General features: G+C 42.3%; 1 protein-coding gene across 1 annotated transcript; it reads right to left on the bottom strand.

Annotated features, from left to right (window-relative positions):
- Positions 1–1,487: 1,487 nt before the first annotated feature.
- Positions 1,488–19,424, bottom strand: sypl2a (synaptophysin-like 2a). Its single transcript, XM_080462435.1, has 6 exons — positions 19,124–19,424; positions 18,832–18,906; positions 8,276–8,394; positions 6,654–6,849; positions 6,404–6,577; positions 1,488–4,097 (listed from the first exon to the last, which is right to left on the bottom strand). The coding sequence occupies exons 1-6, from the start codon at positions 19,136–19,138 to the stop codon at positions 3,972–3,974; spliced, it is 705 nt and encodes a 234-aa protein (XP_080318561.1). The 5' UTR covers positions 19,139–19,424; the 3' UTR covers positions 1,488–3,971.
- Between the last annotated feature and the right edge of the window lie 5,761 nt (positions 19,425–25,185).

Genomic DNA, 25,185 nt, shown 5'->3' with positions numbered 1-25,185 from the left:
GGATATGCTTCAGTAAAATATGGCACAGTATAAACAGCAACAACAACTGGTGTTGGATTACTCCTTGCACATGTTGAGACATATTAAACATTGCATACTGTATGGGGGGAAATTCTGACAGACAAAATGTACATTTTGAAAGTGCAGGCCTGTTGATAACCAAAAACAAGTGACATTTCAATTTAATTTCAAGTTAAATAACATATTGGTTTCCATGGTTTATCCATCACTTGGAGAAATATATATCTTCACTAATATTTGTCCAACTAATTTACTTTTGCATGAGATGAAAGCTGAGGTATTAAGCTTTCTTGTTGTATATAAATCTTAGCCAAATGCATGGAGAATTGCCAAGAATATACATTTATAAACTTCATGATCATGTATTGTGATACGAGTGTTTATTGTTGATACCGTGCCATATTTTACTCAAGCATATCTTTAGACACAATTAAGATCGACACAGTATTTCATAAGTAAATGATTTGGCATACAATCAGCTTTTAGTTCGTGCCATATATGTTCAATTATCTGAAAAATGGATGATTTGGCGAGTCTTTGTATCACGTGAGAAAATTAGATTTCACATTTAGCCATTGTGCTAGTTTTACATTAAGTCGATATGTCACAGTGAGTCCCAATTCTTTTAACTGTTACCAGTTATATTTGCGATGTCGACATCACGGGGGGTGGAGGGGGTCTGTGTGTCTAATGGTGTCCATGTTAAGGGACCCAGCACCATTTAATAGGATGAAGATATTCTCTAGTCTAACATGTAGTGCACCTACAGTCTGACACAAATAGAGCTCAGAGAATACAAAGAGGAAAAGCTAACAGTGTCTCCACACCACCTGCAAAAAAAAAACGTCACGTCACCAATAATCAGCTGGTTCAGACGGTCATGGATCCATCTTCTCGACTGTTTTATACAACTGATCAGCGCTGCAGCCCATAAAAGCAGATTTAACATTTCTAGAACTCATATTTCAGCCATTTGAGCTCTTTCAGAGGCTTCCACCATTTATCAGTGTTTTAGCAATCATAGCAGTTATTGTTGTTTCAACAGTGAGATTATGTTCAACTATCAGCGCTCTTGATGGAGCGGCAGGTTGTGAAGGTAAATGAGTGAAATGCTCTATTGTTCTTGATTTGGACTTAATTGCGGTTATCTTTCCAAGAGGAAACTGAAGTGAAGCGTTCCACACTGAGGTGAAACGCAGCGTGCAGGAGACTCAGATCTGAAACAATTCGTTCTTTTTTGAGCATCACATCAGTGAAACTGCACAATGAGATTTGAGGTGGAAGGAACCATGAATACTTTCATCTGTCTGAACCCAAAACTTTTGACAGAACGCTTCAAAAGTTTCCAGACAGACAGAACCCCAAAGATCCAGCACTGTTTTACACACGTCAGCATAGAACAAAGACTTTGAATAAAATACATCAAAACCTGCTCACATCTTGAAAAAAATTAAAACCCAATGTGTCAGATTTCACTGTGATAAAGTAAACTTTATTTCCATCAACTCCAACACACATTCTTATATTTCCTACAGAGGCAACATTCAACGTGTAGTTACTTCATCAAGATTAATCATTTTCTCTTAGTGCAATGAAAATATTGACAACAGTCTTCAGCAGGAGTTCAGTACAAAAAGTGATCATGTGAGACGCTGGCTGGAAGCTTCCATGTAAAGCGGCTCCACAGGCCAAATGAGGAAAACAAAAATACAGCAGTTATGTCCCATGTCCCATGGTGGAAACAAAATATGTGGCGAAATAAGCTGAAGGGGAGCTGCACTTCTCACTGGGAGAACAAAAACTCAACATTGGCTTTAAAAATGGCTTTGAACGGCATGTAAATAACAACACTGAGCACCATCGCTGCAAACGAGGGTCAGCCTGATGCTGTGCTCACACATAAAAGCAATTTAGAGTTCAATTTGAGTTCAAGTTGGCATTTTTTAACATCAGACCAGAAGACGGAAACACCTTCAACTCTCATGTGGAGAAATGTGTTGTAAATGTGTTGCAAAGTAATCGTTATTCACCGGCATGTACAACAAAACACAAAGCACAATACAGACAGTGAAGCACGGCGGCGGCATCATGCTGAGAGGGCTGCGAAGTCGGGAGAAGTGAAAAATCCGAGCTGTAGCTTTCAAAGCGTGAATGTGAATCTAGAAAATACTTGTGTCTTCTGCAGAATGGATCAAAGCCTTGCGATGGAAAAGTGTGAAAACCTCTCCTAAAACGTGTTTTAGTGGGCGTTTCATCATCTATGACGACATATTTCTTTACTATAAACTCCATCTGGATTCAGAATTTAAGTGTGGCTTAATAGAGCTTTTCTGCTTGGCTAAATGCCAACTAATGCAAGATAGCATGAATAATGTGAAGCTGGGGTGAGAAACAAAACGCTCATTGACCAAAACTGGCTTATATGTGTGTAGAAATAATAATAATAAAAAAAAAAACATTAGTAAACTTTAATGTTTCAATTAAAGTAACTAAGGCAGCACCAAATGAGTTAAATATATGATACAGAATAATGTTATTGTGCTTTTAATATGAGAATGTGGTAAATAAAACTATTTGAAGTTGCATTTATCATGTTTTATCTGTTTATTATCTAACTTTGCCTCCTGGTTTATGAGCCTCATGGGGCTTCACAGCTCCAGACCTCTGGTATAAGTCGGTTTTAAGTTGACACATTAACACAGATGAACAGATAAAATAATCAAATTTCATGCTTTAACTTTCAATAAGCAAGATTTTATTTGTACAAATCCAACAACTAAAAATTCATTAAAAAAAGAAAACTGCATCTCGTTTGGCTGGATTCATCCAGGTCACTTTGTCCAGGACTGATAGTGTTAATTAGAAGAGTTAAACTTTATATCTGAAGCACAAACTGCAGAATAAATGCATCACAGCCTTTTTCAGATCTTCGAGTCGCGCTTCACTTCTTGATGAGCTCATAAATAAACCACAATAATGCTTTACAGTGGGCCGTGGAAGGAGTGTTTCCATCTTGTGGTTGGATGATGAAATGCTGGTGTAAACTAAAGAGAGGCTCTGCGTTGGTGAAGCAGGCGACTGAGACGTCCGATCACAGTCATCAGTGTAAACGTCTCTCAAGCTAATGCTTTTGTTCAGTTTGTGTGTGACGAGGATGTTAGAGGATTTGGAGGGTCTCTGGTTGCAGATCTGTTGTGGATGTTTCTTACAGCAACACTTCCTTTAGTCATATAAGAAAAAATCTTTTTGGTTTGTGTTTTCACCTTGGCTGGAGGGCAGAACACTTTGAGGTTATTGACAACACATTTCATCACTTTATGACTTTGTGAATGCTGGAACATTTCATTTACAGTGTTCCACATTGTTCCACAGTAATAGACAGTGTTCCAGTGTCACTCAGCGTTATAGTGTCACGCAGAGTCACACAGTGTCACACAGTGTTAGTGTTTCTCAGTTACAGTGTCACACAGCATTACATAGTGTTACAGTGTTAATGTTGCAGTGTTACAGAGTTCCACAGTAATAGTGTTTCACAGTGTTACAGTGTCACACAGAGTTACCGTGTTACTCAGAGTTACCGTGTTACTCAGAGTTACCGTGTTACTCAGAGTTACAGTGTTACTCAGAGTTATAGTGTTACTCAGAGTTACACAATGCCACAAAGTGTCAGTGTTACACGGTTACACAGTGTCGGTGTATAAAGAACTGAAATGAGTGATCATGCTCAGTGTAATTCTGCCTGCTGTGTGGAACGTTGATGAACGACTCTGGAGAAATGGTTGAAGTGTTGCTCAGTGACTGGGGACTACCTGAAACTAACGATCAGTGTGACGGCCAGAACAAGTGTTTTGTGTTTGCTTTTTTCTGGGTTAACATGAGATGGGCACAGAGGCGTTGATGGGCGGGTGCATGGCTGAGCTGTCAATCACCCTGAGTGAGGTGGCAGGTGGTTAGTGGCCGGGGACTCCGCCTTCCTCTACGGTGGCCGGCTGGTTGGGATCCTTGTGGAAAGGAGTCTCCTTATAAATGAACCAGCAGTTTCCGGCCCACAGGATCAGGTTCAGGAAGCCGAAAATCTGGAGAAAGGTACGGAAACAGAAACATGAGCAGGAGGTGTGTGTCACGTTGTTCCATCATGTCCAACCTGATATATTAACACTGTAATGGACATTTAATTCCTACAAAGTCATTTCAAACACAACATACACTACATGGAATCCCGCTCACTCATTTGTAGCGCCCCTTCATTTTATGCACAACCTGTAAAATATCTTCAGAAATCAATAGAAAGCCAGATCCTTTGGCAGTGATGATGGCCTCCTAGCGCTTCTTGTAGCCATCAATAAGCTTATTGCACTTTTCAGCTGGGATTATCTTCCTTTGCAGTTTGTTCAAGCTCTTCAACGTTTGCAGGATTGTTTTTCCTCCAGTGGCAGATTTCAGCTCAAACCAAAGATTTTCATTATGGTTCCTCCACCATGCTGAAGTGTTGGTAGGGTGTTTGTTTCCTTGTAGACTTCATTGCTCCTTCTGTAAACTGTTTGCATGCAATGACAAAAAGCTTATTTGTTTCATCTGTCTACAAAACTTTTTCCCAGAAGGACTGAGGTTGGTCCAGGTAATCTTTGGTATAGGTCCAGGGTTCTTATTTTATGTCTTTTCCTCATCAATGATGTCTCCCTTGGCCTTTGCCCAGAAAGCCCTGTTTGGTTTAGTATGCGGTGCATGGTACTTGTTGAAACCATGACCCCAGACGGTCCCAGGTTGGACTTCAGGTCTTTGACATGGTGTTTTTTCCACCAATCACATAAAAATTTGAAGACTTCTCTCATCAATTGTTCTCTGACCTCCACGTTGCAGGATGTTCTTTACAGCTCCGGGCTTGGAAAGCTTCTTAACATTACACACTGTTCAAGCATTTTGGAAAGGGGATACCGAGGTTTTAGGAGATGAACTTACGCCCCTGTGTACGCATCTTGTGTATGCTAATAATAGCTCTTCTGATGTCCTTTTGTCTTCACCATTGTGACAAACGAACACGGAATAACTGGAGAGCTTTTAAAAAATTTAATTCATCATTCATTGGCTAATTCATGTCACATGGACACAAATAAATGATCACAAGTGATTCTGATTTGTGATCCATCACAGGTGAGTCTTAATGTAAACTGGGATCAGCTCCAGCATTCCGTGACTCTGCACCAGATTAAACCGTATACAAGATGATTGGAAGTTTTAAATTGTTGTTTGTCATTTGCTCTTTTGCATCAAACAGAAGTTCTTTGTAGAAAAGAAGTTGCTTGACTTGATTGATTTCTTTCAGGAGATATTGAAACGTCACGGGGCAGGACTGTATGACAGGTTGAAACTGACACCTTTTCCTGTTTGATTCGAAATATCAGCTCATATCCTCAAATGTTTTTTCTTCTCCTTAAAGAAGTGTGAGAAGAGCAGTTAGTGAGAGGAATGTTTTCCAGGACTTCAGAATCTGTACTTTTCACTTTATGGTGCTTCAAATGTTGTTGAGATGGAGGCAGTCTGTGCTGGAACATGAAGATCTTCTTGAAGCAGACCTGTCTGGATGGGCGCACAAGTTGCTCTGAAACCTCAGTGTATATTTCAGTATCGATCAAGCTTTTCTTGCGCCACTGGCACTAATGTTCCCTCATAGCATCAGCGATGCTGGGAACACCATTAAGTCATCAGGACAGAGTCTCCATGGCGTCTCCCCATTAGGATGAAGGTGGATTTGAATCATTTTGTACCTGCATGAACCATTTTCCAAACCTGCTGTATTCTGTCTTCCTCTATGAGTTGATTGAAGTGGTGCAAGAGGCGGAGCTTCGTCCAGGAGCGACATGACAGAGGCTGGCTGAAAGCCTTCGACGACGAGGTGCTCTGCAATGTGCTTCTACTACAGCAAAACTTTTCAAATTAAGAATGTCCTGATTGGATGGACAGAATGGGATCAAAAAAGACTTGAGCTATTGCATCAATTTACAATTATCAAAGAAAACGCTTATTAATGTTGTTGTTGTTTTTCTTTTTAGAAGGGTATTGTTTGAGACGAACAGGAAATCAGCGAGTGACAACAATCTGTTATCATACAAGGTGTACAGCACCAATTCAACAAAAATTAATCAGCTTTCACTGACGTAGTGCACGTGATCAGAGATGTGATGGCCCACAGATAAAAACTCCTCCAAACTATCGGTCATTATCTAATCCCATGAGCAATACTGCAGCTAAAACGTCAGCAGTGTAGAAACATTTGAAAGAATCTGTATGAACCACAGTCTGTTTGAGGAATCATTGATCACTGATCAGAACCCGTTTACCTGCTCAGGGTCTTTACACGACACATAAACATTACTTCACTCACCACGGAGGCATTGAGGCGGCCCATGTAGGGAAACTCTCCGGCTTTACAATCGCTGTTGCACTGCTCCACCAGGTGGTTGGGGTTTGTGGCCCATTTGATGTCCGTCAGTCCTTTGCCCCAGGCCGAGGAGGACACCAGCCAGAGGAAGGCGAAGGCGGCGGTCACTACCAGGTCCTGTAGAGGAAAGAGCGAGCGGACGTTAGCTGCATGCTGCTGCTGAGAGCAGCGCCCAGAGGAGACCAGGACTCACAATGACGGGGCCGCGGCTGGTCTGACGGTACACGTGCTGGAAGCCCAGGTAGAGGATCAGAGTGGCGGTGCAGTAAAGGAAGCCAAACACCCCCACACATACGAAGAACTCGGCCGGGGAGGAGAAGTCGCCCTGCAGGAACAGGTTTAGTTTGGTGCTGTTACACAGCACGATGCTGTACTGGGTTTCCGGCAACCTGGAGGAGCAGACAGGGAGGGAGGAGTCAGGAGAAGATCTGATGTTTGTGCACGAGCGAAGTCGGAAAAAACAAGGCCTCACCTGGCTCACTCCTCTGTCCAATGAAGGCAGAGGGAGAGAAGGTCAGAGCATTCAGAGACAAATAAACAACCAGAGTTTATCTGCACCTTCAACATGATGAGAGGTAAAGGAAGAGCTCACATTGCTCAAAACTGAGGTCAGTGTGGTCTTGAATATATCGTCCAACTCTTCTTTCACTGATCTCTTTGCACATTCAGTGAAATGACACTAAAGTCGTTTGGACTTTGTCGATAGCTAATCTCATATGGGTGCTGCTTCAAGTAGTGTATATTTGTATCAGAGCGTTAATCCAATCCTTTTTCCCCCCCAGCCATCACGTGTTGCCAGGGTTGAAAACATCTGGCTTGAGGGGCTTCGCTGAGGTTATCCAGCTACAAGACACCAACGTCCTCTTATTAGACTGTCAAATCTAGAAACCTGCATCTGGAGCACACTTGCTCTGGAGCAAACTACATCTGGAGAAGGATTCAAACAGTGGATGCTAACAGCCGCAGGATTAAAGACATAAAGGGTGAAGCAGAATTCACATCTTACAGAAGATTTCTGGAGGCAACTAAAGAAATTAACTCAAAAAAGCCTTTTGAGGTGTTTTATTGTGTCGAGAGGCAACAATAAAATGTTTATATTTTGAAATGGTCTTAATTTGACTTTAAAACTTTTAAGAAATATTTTTTGTGAATGTTGGAGAGATCAGAGAAGTTTTGGTTCTTCAAAGGTTACTGGAGTAACTGAACTGATGTGGACTCCGGTTTTAAAATGTGTTGTGGTGTGGTTCGTTTGCCAACAGACAGGTGGAGTCACTTCTCTTCTCACCAGATGATGGCAGTAAAAACCAGCAGCAGCTTCTCAGCCTGCAGGCTTGGACCCCCTGCGGGGCGCTCCACATCCCAGGGAGGGGCAAAGGGGCTGTGCTCATCCTGAGGCTGGCAGTTTAAATCTATACATCATGTTTAGTACGCTATTATTTCTCTGTTTCTGTCGTCCTTAAGAAATATTTCATCCAATATTGTAATAACATTTTTTTTTAATAAAATGTTGATACATTCAAATCAACTCAATTTACATTCATATAGATAATTGATATACACTTTGAATCTCACACTGTCACCTTCAACTGTGAGATGAGAATCCTTTTCAAAGCTAGTCTGCAGTGTAAGGGAAACAAGAACAGAAATGATTGATTTACATTTTCTGAAAGCTTCATGGAGCTTCTAAATGCCTGCAGTGAGCAGGTGTTCAAAAAAATGAATGTAAATAACTGTAAGGCAGGAGGCAAGGAGCTGCAGGGTTCGGTGCAGGGTGGTTGGGTGTGGGTGGGACATGGCTCTGCAGTGTGACTGTACCTGAACGGGTAGTGAAAGGGCACTGAGATGTTCTGCATCTGTTGGCTTTCACAGTTGACCGAAAAGTGAGTTTTCCCGGAGTAACCTCCTGCAGTGCCAAAGGCGAAGATGGTGAAGATCTGTGGACACACAGAGAGTTAATCAGGGTGAACACACACCCCACACACTCCACCTCCACCAACCTGACACTGCTGCCTGCGACCATCAGATCACAGGAAAGTTCCTCTTCCTGTCTTGACTAACTGCAGGAAGCAGACTGAGGAAAAAGGAAGGAAGTGACTCTACAGCTCCTCTGTAGTGGCTCTATGGAGCTTTCACTGAGTTATGAGGAGATAAACTTTCTGAGCTCCAGGAGAAAAATGGAACACCTGAATTCAATACATTATCTACTAAAGTCTGCCTTTCACTCCCGGGAGTCAGAAAATACAATCCTGAAGTTTCATTCAACATGCCAAGAGTTTTTTAAGAACAACCACCTTCACACTTACACACTCCATAAACACTCTGTGACCTCACACACTCGCGTCTACTTGGTGGGTGTGAGTCTGGATCAGCAGGACTCATCTGATTGGTCAGAATGTGCAGACGTCCAGAGCATGAATGTAGTGTATGGAAACAATTCCTCACATTTTACAAAACCTGTACTGTAATAAAGACAAAGCAGTCCCAATGGACAGATAGAAGGAAGCTACAGATTTCTGAGGCATTTGTCATTGAGTCAGTGATTTCACAGAAGTAAACAGACGTATAAACTAATGCCAACGTCAGCCACTTTCCAACACCTGATGTCTCTGTGTACTTTTGTTCATCTGGATACTAGTGCATCACCTGGAAGGACTTATGACCACATAAAAAGTGAATCATGTACGAGTCACATGAAAGAATATTCACACAGTGTTTGGAGGTATTTGGCAGCAGAGCAGCTGCAGCCGACATGTTAACCCGGGTGTGAGACGGGTCAAATGAACCACACTTCACTTTCTGCATGTTGGAGGCAAACCGCCTGTGGCTGCCGAGCAGACAAACAGCAACAGTTGTTCTTAATTGATCATCTCGAGAAGAAGAAATGTCAGTCTTCAGTTCAGAAGCCACACTCAGACACACTGGATGACCAGTCGAATAACGGCATAAAGACTCACAACACATCTTTTAAAATACATTCTAAATATGTCCACATGTACTGAGCTTTTTTACAGAACACGACAACCTAAAGTTCATTGTGAAACCCTGATGTTTATAATAAGCAGTCACTCCTGTAAGGTTTCTGCAATAACAACATGTCCAAAGCATTAAACCTGAATGGAACCCTCACCATCGTGGCATCTGTGTTTGAAGATAAATACCAAAAACAGGAGAAGCATATGGATACAGCCGTGTTCGGAGAGAGGCCGACTTGGGATGACAATTTTGCAAAGGGAGCTTGAAATATGTTCTTCTACTAGCAGAATCTACTAAAATTTTACATTCTACATCACGTTACCTCTGTTGTCCGCGATGGCCAAACATCACACAGTGCGTACGGGGCTTTAACGAGTCACGTCCTCATGTCACTGCCATGCAGACCACACCCAGAATCAAGAGCAATCAGAGATTTCTGCCAAAGGTCTATCAGTGGTAAAAACTCAGTGAACATTTGTCATGTAGTTTTGACATAATCCTTAAAAGCCTATAAAATAAAATCCTGATCCAGAACCCAGATTCAGATCACCTCCAAAGTTCCATGGAATCTTCCATGGCCTATTATCTATTTGTAGTGAAGCTTTTGACAAAATATGTCCAGTAATTTTTATGTAATCTTGCTAACAGACATACAGACAGACAAACAAATATATCCAGATGATTTTATTCCATCATTGGTGGACGTAATAATCTTTGAGCTCCTGTTAAAGGATTCAGACAGACTAGGACCAGGATCTAGTCAGACTAGGATTAGGATCTAGTCAGACTTGGACCAGGATCTAGTCAGACGAGGACCAGGCGCTAGTCAGACTAGGATTAGGATCTAGTCAGACTAGGACCTGACCCGAGCTGCAGGGTCGTCCTCCTGCTGCCTGCGTGATGCTGAACACTCTCATACCAGGCATGTTTACCGAGCTGGGAAAAACAGGACAGAAGCTAAATCTGTAAACAGAGTCCAACTCTAGCACAATGATGCTTCAACCTATTTTTAAAACACACACACGCACACACACAAACAAACACACAGGCATGCATAACAGATAGACATGCACACACACCAGTGTACATGCGCACACACACCAGTGTGTGTGCGCATGTACAGATTCCTTTGTAAACACACTGTACATATTGGGAAATCTTTATCGAGTTACTTCATCAAGCTGATACAGTTGTACACAGAAGGTTTGGACAAGCAGATCTCTGCTTAGCCACATTTCAGGTTGTTTTAACTCTGACTTTTCTTGGCAGGCTCATGATGATTAAAGGTCATGTGTGGTGAACTGCCGTAAAAAAACTAGATTCGAATAATGTCATGTTGATGCAGAGCTTTTAGCAGCGTTTGCAGCACCTTACCTCTGCACTCATCGCTTTACACCAGGTAGCGGCGTATTGACTTCCTGCTGTTACTATTCATATAAAAGCCGTTTCTACAACAGGGCTGTGAAACATCAACATTAACCTGAGGAGAAATACTGCTGCAAAGAGGATTTCCCATCTCACTGATTTGGACAAAAAAGGGTCAGATTTAATTTACTGGTTGTATTTCAACTTCCTACAAGATTATAGGAGACTATAGAGAATGCTGCATTTCGCACCGGGAGGCATCATTGGAAATATAAATAATGTTGAAATTTCAAAAAATTGTACTGTGGATTTTACAAAGTCAAAACAAAGTTGGAATATTTAACAGATTGTTTTGTTTTCATGTCAGAGTCGAGCAAACGCCAGATGCAATGTTAGCTGTAAGTTTTCTACCTGTGCTCCAGAACATCGTCAGCAATACATCCTGTGAGCATGTTAGCATTAGAGAGCTAATTCAACCACTTTTCAGTGTTACACATGAGAATAAAGAAATAGGACAAATCCTTGCATAGTTTAAAAACATGCACATTTTCAAATGATGTACTATATTTGGGTGGCTGATAAGATCGTTCCTGTTGCTGTGAGCACAAATATATTACAGCTTAACTCTGGCTTCACCGGGGATATCAAGTTTGTGTTCTCACAGCACAATTCACTGGTCCACTTAACTTTACTTCTATTGATGTGTAAACAGTCTACTTTTATGTTCTGACAAAACTTTTGTAACTTTAAAAGTTTAGTAACAAAGAGTTTTCTGATCCTGTTCAAAAGCCTTGTTCACACTGAACGTCAGCTCAGTTGCTTCAATGTGGTTCAAACAAATCCTCACCCAAACCAAACTTCACTTTTGTTTTCTTGATATGAAGTTGTTTATTAGGGGCACAGGAGCAGTGGAGGAGACATGCAGGTCTGTGGACCTTTTACGGTGCTTTCAGAAGCTCAGTTTTAAAGACCCAGAACAACACTGAACGCTCCGCCACAATGACAGCAGGGGGCATGAGGACTTCAGCTCTCAGATCCTGTCTGTCAATGATGTTTTCTCATTTTCTGCCTTGTGTGGTGTGCCGTCTTTGACTCATGACTTGTGAGGAGCATTGCTTGCTTTTCAGTGGCATGTCCTGTGCTGCAGCTTCCTCTTCCTTATTGCTGGACTTGCCAGGGAGAGAGAGCGAGTTCAGTAACCTACAGAGAGCAATGGAAAAAACGACCTCACCGCCCAACACTTTCATTGCAGTAGTCGTTTTCATGTGACAGCAGTGCTGTTACACTGTATATCTTTTAAAGTTAAATGATTGACCAGAACGAGACATAAAACGTCATGTGACCACTGGACCGCACAGCTCTGCACGCCCTCCCCATCCAATCAAAAGCCCTGAGACCCGTGATCCCTGCCCCTGTACATTTTTTCTTTGTCCACCTACCACACTTCACACAGAGCCTCTATCAGCACAGTGAGGCCAGCAGCTTTTTACTGTAGACTGAAAGCATGACATTAAATGATAAATATGACACAAGACATGACATCTCGCTTTAATATGAGATATGATACATAAATTAGCAGATAGCAACTGTAAATCTACTCCTGTAAGCACAAGTATTGAAAAAGGGAGACATAATACACAATAAAGTGATAATAAAGAGACTTAATAGTCACTTTCAGATCCATTGCTTTTTGACATGGCACCATCAAGCCTTTGTATTCCTCTTTTGTGTTTTTTCAGCCTTCTGTCTCTTCAGTCTGAATTGATGCTCCAGGGTTCAGTTCTGTAAATTCATCCTGCCATTCCTCGTCTCTGACGACCTCCTCGGTTGTTCCAACAGTGTTTCAGCTCATCTTGCTGCTTGATGAAGGAGCTCCATCAGCTTGGTTGCGTCTATCTTTCAGTTGGCTGAAAAACTGTTCCTGTAGTCTTGTGAGTTCATTTTGCTGCAGCCTTCAGGTGAAACATCATCTGCTCCAGAAAAACCACTGACTCCTGAACAAAAGCAGATCCTTTCTTTATTCCACCACTTTGAGAAAGGTTCATCTTTCTCTCAATATATAAAAGTTTATTTCCAGTAGTTTTGAGGCTGATCTTCGCAACTCTTTGTAAATTCAAGCGGAGTCTTCCTATACTTCTTGTTAATGAAATGTTTACATCCGGTGGCAAAGCCTCTGACGGTGATTGCTTCTTTTCTGCACTCTGGACGGTTTTACTGATGTCACTCGATTGTTTCCCACAACTTTTCTGGTTTTTCATTGACATATTTCCGGTACTGAGCACACCTGCAGCTCCTCTCTGGTTTTCCCACTTTAAATTCCGTCTGCACATGGAAAACCAAAATCCAAAACTATCAATGTTACATCCGATTTGTTGACTGAATAATCAGTCTGCAATACTTTTGCTCAAATGAAAAGTTCTTCTAAAATTATGATCCAGATGTAAATACCTGAAATCAAAGCTGCCGAATATCTTCCAATATCAAAGACAAATGTTTTGAGTCACCAGCAAAGATGAAGCAATTAAAAAGTTTCAATACTTTTAGAAGGGACACACACAGACACATGCGCACACATGCCTAGGCGCGCACACACACCCACACTCACACACGGGAGAGCAGGATTTAGCACGTATCAGGCCAGCTGAGGATTTTCAAGAATGGGTTTCGTCTTACAAGGATCTCTGGACCTCCACAACATTTCTCGGCTTTCATCTCAGCCCTGTTTGACCCACCCGGGCCAATCTGACAGGACCTCAAATAAACCCTCCAGACGGGGTGGGGACTCCCTGGACAGAGTCCACAGTCTCCACCCGACTCCCGCTGGCTCAAACATTCCTCCTCTCCTCTCCTGGTCAGGGAGTGGCAGGGCTGATAACGACCCTGTGCAAGCTACGCAGCATTTTACAATCCGGATCTATTAACGTGAAGACGATAGTGGTTCACAATGATCGAGATGCCACCATCAATGGAAAAATAACCACGGCCTCCTGAGACTGTGAAACACTGTCGTTACTGGATGGCGTCCATGTTTAGAGGCTTAGCATACACACTAGCTTGACACGCAATAGGATCCATTATAAACATCTTTTAAGAGTGTCTGAAGGACGGAGGCAAACTGGCTCTCAACATTGCAAAGAATGTTTCAGACTCAAACACAGCAGCATCAAACTGACCAGAGAAAAGTCCAGAATGTCCTGCATGAAGCTGAAGCTATAACAGAAGAGCAAAAACCATAAAAACGCACAACGACCAACTTGATGGGCACATTTAGGCCCAATTTACATGACAACGATCGACTGAAAACAGCATCGTTTTTGCTGTCCTATTGACAACCCACAAGTTTGTCTGTTGTTGATTGATCATTAGTCAATGAAAAGTTCCACCTAACAAGATCTAATCATGAAACTTTCCATATGTATCAGACAACGCTTAATTCAATTTAAGGTATTGCATCATCTTCACTACTCTAAGGACGAGTTTGCAAAAAAATATCCTGATGTTAGTCCAGCCTGTTTAAGATGCCAACAGAGTTACGCTACCGGAGGCCACACATTTTGGAATTGCCAGGCTTTAAATAGTTTCTCTGAGGTCCTTTCATGCATGTGTAGGACATTAATATCACCTTCCTTTCGCATCTCGATCTTTGCAAAATGTCTCCACATCACAAGCCAAGGTGATAGCCTTTGCCTCATTAATGACACACAGACTTTATCTTTCTCAAAACTATGGATGTCGTCATACAGTCAATGCCTGGGTAAGAGAAGGAGAACCTGTTAGTTTTGCCAACTTATTTCCAGGCTGATCTTAACACATATGGCAGGTATGGATTCATTTATCTCATACTCATGGTCATAATTGTGATTACCTCCATTTCTATTACTTTAGTTTGTCTGCATCTCTTTTTAACTTAGTAATTTATTTACTGTTAATCTTTTTTTTCAGCTAGAGGCTAGAGGAGGGAGGGTGAGGTGGAAGGTATCAATCAGTTTTTGTTGTTTGATCATGCAATTCTACGATATGTTAGAGTTCGACCAAGCTCATCTTTAATAAGACTAATCTGCTCTGGGGTTGATTCAGACCCAATGTGACCCCTTAAAGGATGGACGGGGTGTTTAGAAGAGAGGTGATATCTTCTGTAAGTCCAAACTGGTCTAAGCCAGTTCCATCTTCAAATATAAGGAGGTCTTTACACAGACCAATGTGTCCATGCTGGTTTACCACGGGGGTATGTGTGCAAGACACTTACACCAGAGCAGAGATGCTCGGGGAATGTGGCTCGCAGCAGCCGGCAGGATTTACAGTCAGTTTCCTGAGACGAGAGCACACAGCTCACCAGCGCTATATCCAGCAGGCCCAGTCACAACCAGGGAGCTCTGAAGCTGGCTCACCTGCACTTCTCTTTTCAATGACTCGTTGGTGTTCAAGCTCAGAACGCAAGTTGACTTCTGCAACAGTGAATGCAACAATTCACTGACTTCAGTTACTATTTTTAGGACAGACCATTGACAAATTAGGAAAATTAAAAAAAGAATATGTCCAGAGCTGAAGTTTCACCAGATCAAGTTGAGGAAGATGGAAAACATTTCCAAAGAAATGCAAGACGATCCTGAACCAAAGCAGAAAAGTGATTCAGATCTCGAGAGTCGTTCACTGCAGACGGCTCACTCCACACAGGAGTGAGACAGCATCGAGACACAGAGCAGAACTGAGCCATTGTTAATGATTACACCTGCGAGACGAGAGCGCTCGCTTGGAAAAGGTCAACGGTGAGCGAGAAAGACGAGCGGCGGGATTTTCACACAGGCTGCATGTTGGCTGAACACACGTGACAGAAAAATGGTAGCAAACACTAGAGTGAACCCACTTCAGACCAGCTCGACCTGGTGGACTACATTTCTCATCTCAACTGACAAATTACTGTTTGACTGCAAATGACAATAGAGCAGCTTTACTTTCAGTTTCAAGTCCAAACACAGAGATTGCAACTTTTTGAAAAAACGGTCTCTGTGCAAACAGGGGAAAATGCTCTCTTTCAAAACGCTCTGGCTCTGTCTTCATGTAGATGGCGGAAACGCTGCTACTGCACATGAGCTCCACGGCCGTCGTCATTAGCTGCTCTGCACATGCTCAGTAGTTGGACAAGAACAAAGTTTAACTCCAGACTTGGTGGTCTGTCTACGAGAATGTCTGTGTTCTCCCCTTGTTAAAGGGCTCATATTACACATAATTCCCTTTATAATGGTTTTCCAAAAGTAATATCTGTCCCCACACCTGGAATGACGCCCCAGAAGTGAAGAAAGTCTGTCATCTCTCTCCCTGGCTTGTTTCAGTTTTTAAAAAGTGTGTTGCTCCAACGAGCCAATCAGAAATCAAACCCTGTATAACGTCATGGTGGGTTTAGCTAATCCCAATCCCAGTTCTCTGCTGCATGTGTGTGGTTTCATTACAAAAGCAAACAGCAGCACCCACTAGAGGCCCAAAACTACATTGTTTTCAGCGGTTCTGCCATTTCCAAAATGTTGTTCCGTAAACATGACATTTTTCTGAAACGAAAATTCAAAATCATGTGCTTTCACTTGAAACGTTGTGTGAATGGGGCCTTTTGCTTCTGCTGTCATTTCCTTTAGCAAATCCTCAACTTTCTTCATGGAATTATTTCTCAACTGTAAATTTGCATTTGTGGAAAAAAATAAATGAAACAGAATTGACCCAATTGAATTATATTGTCGCCATCAAATAACAAGGCAGAAGAAGGAAGGGCTAGAAGTTTTATACCCCAGATTAAACAAAAGAGGGATTCATGATTCTCCATCATTCTACACAATGATTGTGAGCGACTTCACGAACCATTCGTTGTTATTCACACAGTGAAGATCCAACCAGATAGGAAGTTACCACATAAATAGCATTGTGTCAGAAAAAAACACTCATTACCTCATTACTACAACTATATATGAGACCTGGTGGCTTTTCAGAAAAGAAAACAAGTCAACAAACCACCCTGCTGGTGGAAACTTCACACAACTTTCTCAAATGTCCACCTGACTTCCTGTTTGACAGGCACCACTTCCCCTGAGCCGAGGACAAAGTCCAGCTTTCAAAGGAAACGGCAGCTGTTCATGCGTGTTGTGTTTTACATACAGCAGCAGGACGTGGCTGCTGTGTGAGCCAAAGCCTTCAAAACACACTGCTGAACCTGCGTTCACACACAGAGGAGAGCACATTCTTTAACTACTCTTCTTTTTTTAGTGTACACTTGTGAGGAAGGCAAACACACAAACCGTCATTTTCAGCACACGTCTGACCGAGCTGCAGTACAAGTATTGAGCTACCAGACTCCACAAGCTGCTGGAGGAAGGAGATCTGCTCTCAGTCTGATGGAAGGAGATCTGCTACACACCCATCCACCACCACATACATGAGGTTCTACAACACCAACATGTTCAATTCAATGAAATAACTGCACCTCAGCCTTTGCTCTGGGAGAAGTTTTAGTATGTGTGTTTGGCTGTAATCCACACCAGCAGTGACTGCACCCTGCTTCATTTGAATTCTTTTTTGGAGCAGTCCTGTGTACTTGTTCATTTTCTGTTAATTATTACTATGTCAATTATTACTCTTTGCTATGTGGTCACCAGGTATGAGGTACTGTTGAAATGTTGAGGTGAGACAGAGCTGAGATTTGGATTTGTTGGTTTTTTTCCTCTGTAAAAATGCCTTGAGATGAATGTGTTGTGTCAGTAAAATCGAAACACAAATAAAATCAAATGCATTGAGTTGAATGATGGCGAATCTGCTGCACTTTGAATCTATAAAGCCTCTAAAGCATGTGACTGAAGTCTTGCTTCTGAAGTGAAGAGTGAAGAGTTTCTGAAATGTGGTCTGTTAAAGTCATTTTCAAAAAGGTCTAAAAATGTTTTTGTGTGAACAAAACACAAGAAAACTTTATGGATTTCACTTGAAAATGTGGTGTAAACAGACCTTTTCTGTTTTAAACAAGCTTTCCTCTCTTGTCTCTTCCCTCCATCACCACACACACACAATAAACTTGCCACACACACTTTGACACACACTCACTCGTGGGCGGGACTTTAGTTCAGTAAGACTCACACTGATTGGTCAGATATGTTGATAAGCAAAGCATGAATCATCGAAACTGTATCAGGGTTCAGATCACTCTAAAAATAAAGTCTCCAAACTGAAGGATAATAGATTCAAAAAACCTATTGAAAAGAGGTGGCTTTATCCCTGGGAATTAATAAAGTATTTATATTCTATTCTATTAAAGTTTGTTCAAGGAAGAAAAAAACAGACTTGGAATATGGGAATATTTGACCTGGCAAACTTTGATTTCTCAATAGTATTTATAGATGCATTTTATGCACACGGGAGATAAATGTTAAGTTTTTGTACAACACTAACAAAACAAAGTCCTACAAACACAAATGACCACCAAAACAAAAATAAGTGATCCAATCGAAACATAGTCTGGATTTAAAAAATGATGTTTTGTGTATTTTGCAACAATAAATATCAAGATATTAATGATCTTAATGTAATAACATTTAAAGCGTTTATAAAGGATGACAATTATTTCCTATTCATGAGTAGAACTGATTTTCATTTAGAAAAATAGACTGTAAGTCTGTATCAAATTTGATAGCTTGATTTGAGAGTATTTCACCCACAAAAGACCAAATTAACCAATGTTGTAATCGATCAGTAACAAAATCAAATCAGAATATCAAGAATTTAATCTATTCACAAAGTATAGATGTTTGTGTCGCCAAACATTTTGTTTACTTATATGCACCATTCCATTCACAATGTTTAATGTACAATATTTGGCAATTCTGTTTTAACAAACAGATTTATTTTATTTAATTTTTTTAAAGAATTTCTGTAAATCTGCAGATGGTGTGTGGTCATGGGGAGGAGGAGGACACCTGAATGTTTACTGTAATACACACACACACACACACACATACACACACACACACACACACACACACACACACACACTTTAAACTCACCCATTCCAACAGGCGGATGAATCCCAGCGGCTCCTTCAACGGTTCCAAGTTCAGGGAGAACCCGGACGCCACGTTCTGTACACACACCCACACACACACACACACACACACACACACACACACACACACACACACACACACACACACACACACACACACACACACAGGTGTCGTTACCTGTCTGTCACCTTGCTGTGTCACTGGCCCTGCCCTTAGCCAACACTCTGTTAGCCACATGCTAACCCAGCCCCGAGCTCCGGGCTCCCGGGTTCCGGGCTCCGGGATCTCCTACCTGAACAGAGTCCATCGGGGCGGGCGGAGGCTGCGCAGCGGCGGGGAGTCACTCGGTTCGTGTGAAACTTCACGTTAGTCCGACAGTTTGAAACCTGCAGCGGAGCGACTGTCGGCGGGCGGTACTGCTCAGGAGAGGCGGGGAGGAGAGGCGGACTGATAGGGGACTGTCAGCCAGCAAGTCCCGGAGGGAGGGAGAGCTCCCAGCCCGCCCACACACACACACACACACACACACACTCACACACACACACGCTCTCTCACACATACATAGACAGAGTCAAATAGACACACACACTCTCTCACACACACAGACTCTCTCTCTCTAACACACACAGACATACTCTCTCTCTCTCACACACACAAACACACACACACACATACATACACACTCTCTCTCTCTCTCTCTCTCTCTCACACACACATACACATACACACACGCACACACTCTCTCACATACACATACACACGCACACACTCTCTCTCACATACACTTACACACACTCACACACACAGTCAACGACACACGGACGCACGTACTCTCACACATATATAGACAGAGTCAAACACACACACACACACACACAGTTAAATATACTCTGCCCACCAAAACAAAAATATGAAGACACGTGTTATTGGTGTATAAACGTGTATGAATGCAAGGAATTATTATTATTGTCATTATTATGGGGAGACAGCGGCGTCTGTTAAAGTGACTTTATAGGAGGTCTTAATCACACCACACGGAGTCACTGGGTGGAGGGCGAGCGTCCCTGCTGCATGTTCCAAACTGCTCTAAGCACTCATCAATGAGCAGCTGATGCTTCACCTTCTCAGCACCGCGGGCAGAGCGCGCGCTGAGGGCAGCATCACCGTCCTGAAGCGGGACATCGGTGACGCATACAGGGCCAAACTAAAGATGGACAAGAAGGCGCATCCTCTCCTGGATGAGATACACTTTGTAGGAGACATACAGGTTGAAGATGAGGAGCACGGTGTGTTTGAGTGGGTGTGTTGCAGTGGCGGGGTTTCACGTGGGAGTAGGCTTCGTCGCGTGTGTTTGTGTGGAAAGGTGCGCACTCACTTGTCACAGATGAGAGTCAGGGTTGGGTCGTCGCCATAATTTTTGTTGACCGCTACCCATTCATTCATTCATCACCTTTTTACCGTTTAATCCGCTGGTTTTCTTTTCTCTATTCATCCATCTTTGCTGCGCTGTGATAACTCTGTGCAGTTTGCACTGGTGTTTCTAGATGTAAATACTTGGTGGGGCAAGATTTTATTTCAGGTCTAGTGACACCACTGAATTCCAAAGTAAAGTGGTTGCACAACTTTTTAGTCACAACATTATAACAACCATATAGGCACCAATCCAGTAAAAAATATTGAGCCTTTGAGATATCCCATTGAAAAAAATCATTCAATCAAATAAAATAAAAAATTGTCAATGACAGGAATAGACCCAGGACAGATTGTTTATAAGACAGAAGCTTAACTACTCAACCACTACTCAGAGATTTATAGAAACTGTTGCTCACCATGTAAGTGAGTCTACCACTAGTTACCTTCACTTTCTCCGCTAAGTAAGAGTTTCAAACTTGTACTCACAAATAAGTGACCTAATTATTTTGACTCTTAACTGCTTGTTAGCTTTAGCTGCTAATAGTATTTGTTCAACTTGCTCTGGTTCTGTGAAGCAGTGCCGACACACTTCCTGAAGAGAAACCACGAGGCCGAGATGTTGGAAATATTCGACCAAATCCAGAACGCTAAGGTGAGGGTGAGAGCGCACGCTTTTGGCCACCCCAGTCTGACTGCGGCACTGCGGGACATCAGGACACAGTGAGAAGGACAAACTCAGCCCGACGTCCAACAGATGGGGGAAAGTCTCGGATCTCAATTTGCGAGATTAACAGAGGCAGCTGAAACGAAGAGAGAGGCTGAAAGCGACCCAGCAGGAGATACAGGAGTACTGGAGGCACCCGCAGACCAAAAACGCGGAACTGGACTGTGCTTAAGGCACCAGAGAGGCACTGGAGAACCAACTTCATGATGTGGAGGATCGCCACAACGAGGAAATCATTCACGATCAGGGGAGGCTTGCTCCACGTCCTCAGTGTTTACATACAGGTATTGTTTAGTAACAAATACCTTCTTTCCTCTAGACCACAATCAAAGTGTTGTGCTTACAGACAGTGTTGGGAATTGGTCCTCAGGTGAAGGAACAACAGTGAGGCGAAGCTAACAATTTGTGCAGTTTTATTAGCACACCGCAGGAAAAAAAAACAACAGCATGGTCAGCTCCCCACTAAAGCTAGGTTTACACTGCGTCAGGTCTCTGCGTCTGCCCTTGTGTGTCTCACCTCCTGTTTACAATTAACCAATGGCCTTATCCCTCTGTGTGCACCAATCGTTGTGTTCCATCTGTGTCCACCCCTTCTCAGTGTATTTAAACCCCTCCCCCACTGTTGTCTTTGTCGGCTCGTCGCCCTTGGGTCCCCTGCGTTTCCTTGTGTTCAATGGACTTCAATGAACTCTGGTTTTTATGGAACTCTGTGAGTCTGCGCTTGGGTCCATCCACATACCACCTGCAATCCTTGACACTATGTTCCCAGCAGCCTCGTTTGCTCGAAACGTAGTGCATCGTGGGATTTTGGCCAGTTTTTTTTTTGTATTCTAGTCTTGACAAGTTTCCTCACGGCCCGACACGGATGACCGTGAGGGGAAAGTGGCTGCTGATGCAGCCGGCGTGTCTGTGCTGACCGACTAGAAATCGTCTGCGTTGTGTGATAGAAAAGCTGAGCCACACACAGGGGTTTGCCATCCAAGGAGGTGATTTACTGAGTGAAACACAAATAAAAACGTCAGTACAGCCACTCCAGGTCTCAATCCCACACAAGTTCTGCCAGGAAAATAAAGGAAAGGGTGCCACAGACACGTGAGACCGCACTAGTTAGCTCCAATACAACGGTTAACCGGAGACTTTTCTAAGTGCTGTATTTACAAAAAAATGTCATTTCACACATCCACTACTAACAGGAATAATGGCAAAGGCCTTATAAAGTATGAACAGGGTTTGAATATAACCTATATGAACTCTTATTCGAACATTTTAACATTTAAGCCAGGAGAGCGAGAGGCTGCCAGTGGGGAATCCAAAATGGCCGACAATATTGCTGCTTCCTTGTGTCGCAGCGCCACTGTCAGTGGGAAGCAAGAGTACATGATCCGCAGTGCGACCTTGCTTCTCCAGAATAGACCTTTTTCACACTTCTGCGTTTTAAATCTGATGTGGAGCTCATTTACTTCCGATGGCTATCGCTTTAGTGTTGGACAGTGACGATAATAGATCAATCTCCAAGCGGTTGCTTTTGTTGTGTTCCGAGTTGCTCTTGTGGGGCAAGAAAACAACCATATCTATCTTACCATGCTTTTCCTACAGACCCGGGCTAAAGGAGGCAGTGACTCCAAGCTATTAGGAGGGATGAGGGTCTGAAATTCTGCATAAAGCCAGGGAGCACTTTTGTATGCAGCCAGCACTTCACCCAGGGGGATTTTGTCGGCGGATCCACCACCAGTCGCCTTAAAAGTGGAACTGTTCCATGTCTCTTTCCCTGGAATGACTTTATTGCACCACCAAGAGGGAGTCTGTCTTCCAGAGGGCTCAGAAACGGCAGCTTGTCCTCTCACAGCTCTCCAGGCTGAAGCTGCTACTGCAGACCACCATTATGTGGCTCATCCACCCACAGGTAAATATCTAAGATGGTAAATTGCATAAGTTTGTCATATAAGATCAAATATATCTATTACTACAATTGCAGGACGTGTTGCAGCTCCAGTGTTTAGTTCTACACTCTAAGAAATGTTGGGTTATTTTTCAACCCAACAGCTGAGTTAAGACTGTTGGGTAGTTTAATTGGGTTGTTTTCATTAAGTTGGGTAATCTAAGAACCCAATTTGCTGGGTTATTGTCATTGGTAGTTGGGTTATTAGCTGTTGGGTTGTAATTTCCATTATACTGTGTTGGGTTATTTCGGACTACCCAACATGTTGGGTTGACGATCGCGCATGCGTGACCAACAGTAATGTTCCTCCCAGGTGACACCCACTCATTCGACCACCAGTTGCGAGCAGTGTCCGGATGCTGGATCGGAAAAATCTCGCTACATCAAGACATACTGAGACTCAGCTCTTTACAAATCAAGGTTTGTTACGTGTGCACTATTGTTTCACCACATTGTTTAATTTATATGAATAATATGTATATAAAGCTTATTGTAGTAACCGTGTATGTTGGTCATACGAATGGTTCAACGTAATATGAGCGTGTGTAGCAGTGATTGTGAGCTACATAGATACATGGAAGCCTTTGCGGCCAGGGCTTTAGGGAATATGAGGTTTAGATGTGAGTTAATGACGCACCAATGAGCAACGTTACTATCTATTGGTAAGTCAGCAAGTTGTTAGCTAATGTTATTAGCATGCACAAACTCCATTTCATTAAACGTAGCAAGTTAGCATGTTAGCCTGGGCGCTACGTAGCAGTTTCGAAGTAACTCGAGTATATTTGTTTTAAAGTTAGGAGGACAACGTGAGGTTTTTCATCAATTTGGCTTCCATATATAACAACGTAGCTAGCCAGTCTGCGCTGTATTAGCCAGCTTGAGTTTGCCGAGGCGGAACCGGTAACTTTCTAATTTGCTCAAGTCTAAAAGTAGTTTAAAACCGTAGAGAAGTTAATTGTTACGACAGTGAAAATGCCTTTGATTTAACGTTACTGAATGAGTTATTTATGATACGTTTGTTTTATTTTAATTCTTTGTGTTGGTTTTGCAGTTTGATTCTCCCACCTCATGGATGATTTCGTGAGATCCAAATTGATTGAGTGGCAGCTTCCCGGGATCATTGACAGGTTTAGTGGTAAGTCAATTTAAGTTGTTTCAATGTCACATTATTTTATTGGTACTAACTTGGTAGCCACTACTATTATAAATAAATTGACATAATATTATAATATAATATTGACATACTATTTAAATGACCTTGTTTCTCAATTTGTCTCCATCTTTTAGATTGCACAGGACTTTGCTATCCTTCACGGTGAGGCTGCCCCAAAGCTGTTTGAGAAGTGGGTTCCTCTTTATGCAGACAAGATAATAAGTCTTGTGAAACGCGAAGGGAAACTCACCGATGTGGATGAACGGAGAGGCCACCATTAATGAGTCAAGAAGAGCATTCATGGATGTGCTACCTGTAAGTAATTCAACTTTGAGCATAAATCAAAACATAAATTCATTTAGAAACAACCCCAGTTGTTGTTTTAAAAAGTTGGAAGGAAACATTCATCTTTATATAACAAAGGGCATGGTAAAAACGTTATATCCTTGGAATGAGTGACAGTGCAACGTTAGATAATGTTACTCATTTCACAAAGCACAATTCTTAAAAGTTATAACTCGCATAAGAAGACTGCACATGCCGCATGATTTCATTGTTAAAAGGCACTACGACAAACATTTTTTTGCTTATTAAATAAGTCTCATCTGGATGAATCTTTGTTATTCACACTTATTAAAGTGCCTTGTGAAAGTATTCATACCCCTTGAACTTATATGCCCCTTGTAATGTAGCAACCACAAACTTAAATACTTTTTATTGGGGTTTTCAGTGATCGACAAACACGAGGGTAACACACATTTGAGAAGTGAAACAAAAATGATATGATACTCAGTCCTCTGATACAGAGGGGGTTTTCTGGGGTGTGTCTCTACCAGCTTTGCACATATACACACTGCATTTTTGTCTATTCTTCTTTGCAAAACAAAACATCTGTGAACTGCCACCACCATGTTTCACACGGTGGATGATGTGTCCAGGTTCATGGTGGCAGCATCGTGTTGCGGGGGGCTTTTCTTCAGCAGGGACAGGGAAGCTGCTCAGAGTTGATGGGAGGATGGATGGAGCTAAATATGAAGCCTGAATCCTACTGAGGATCTTTGGCAAGATTTGAAAACTGCTGTTCACAGATGCTCTCCAATCTGACAACTGGAGCTGTTGTGCAAA

The sequence above is a fragment of the Lipophrys pholis genome (genome assembly GCF_963383615.2).
Source record: "Lipophrys pholis genome assembly, chromosome: 4".
NCBI lineage: Eukaryota > Metazoa > Chordata > Actinopteri > Blenniiformes > Blenniidae > Lipophrys > Lipophrys pholis.
This window is presented reverse-complemented; position numbering and strand designations above follow the sequence as displayed.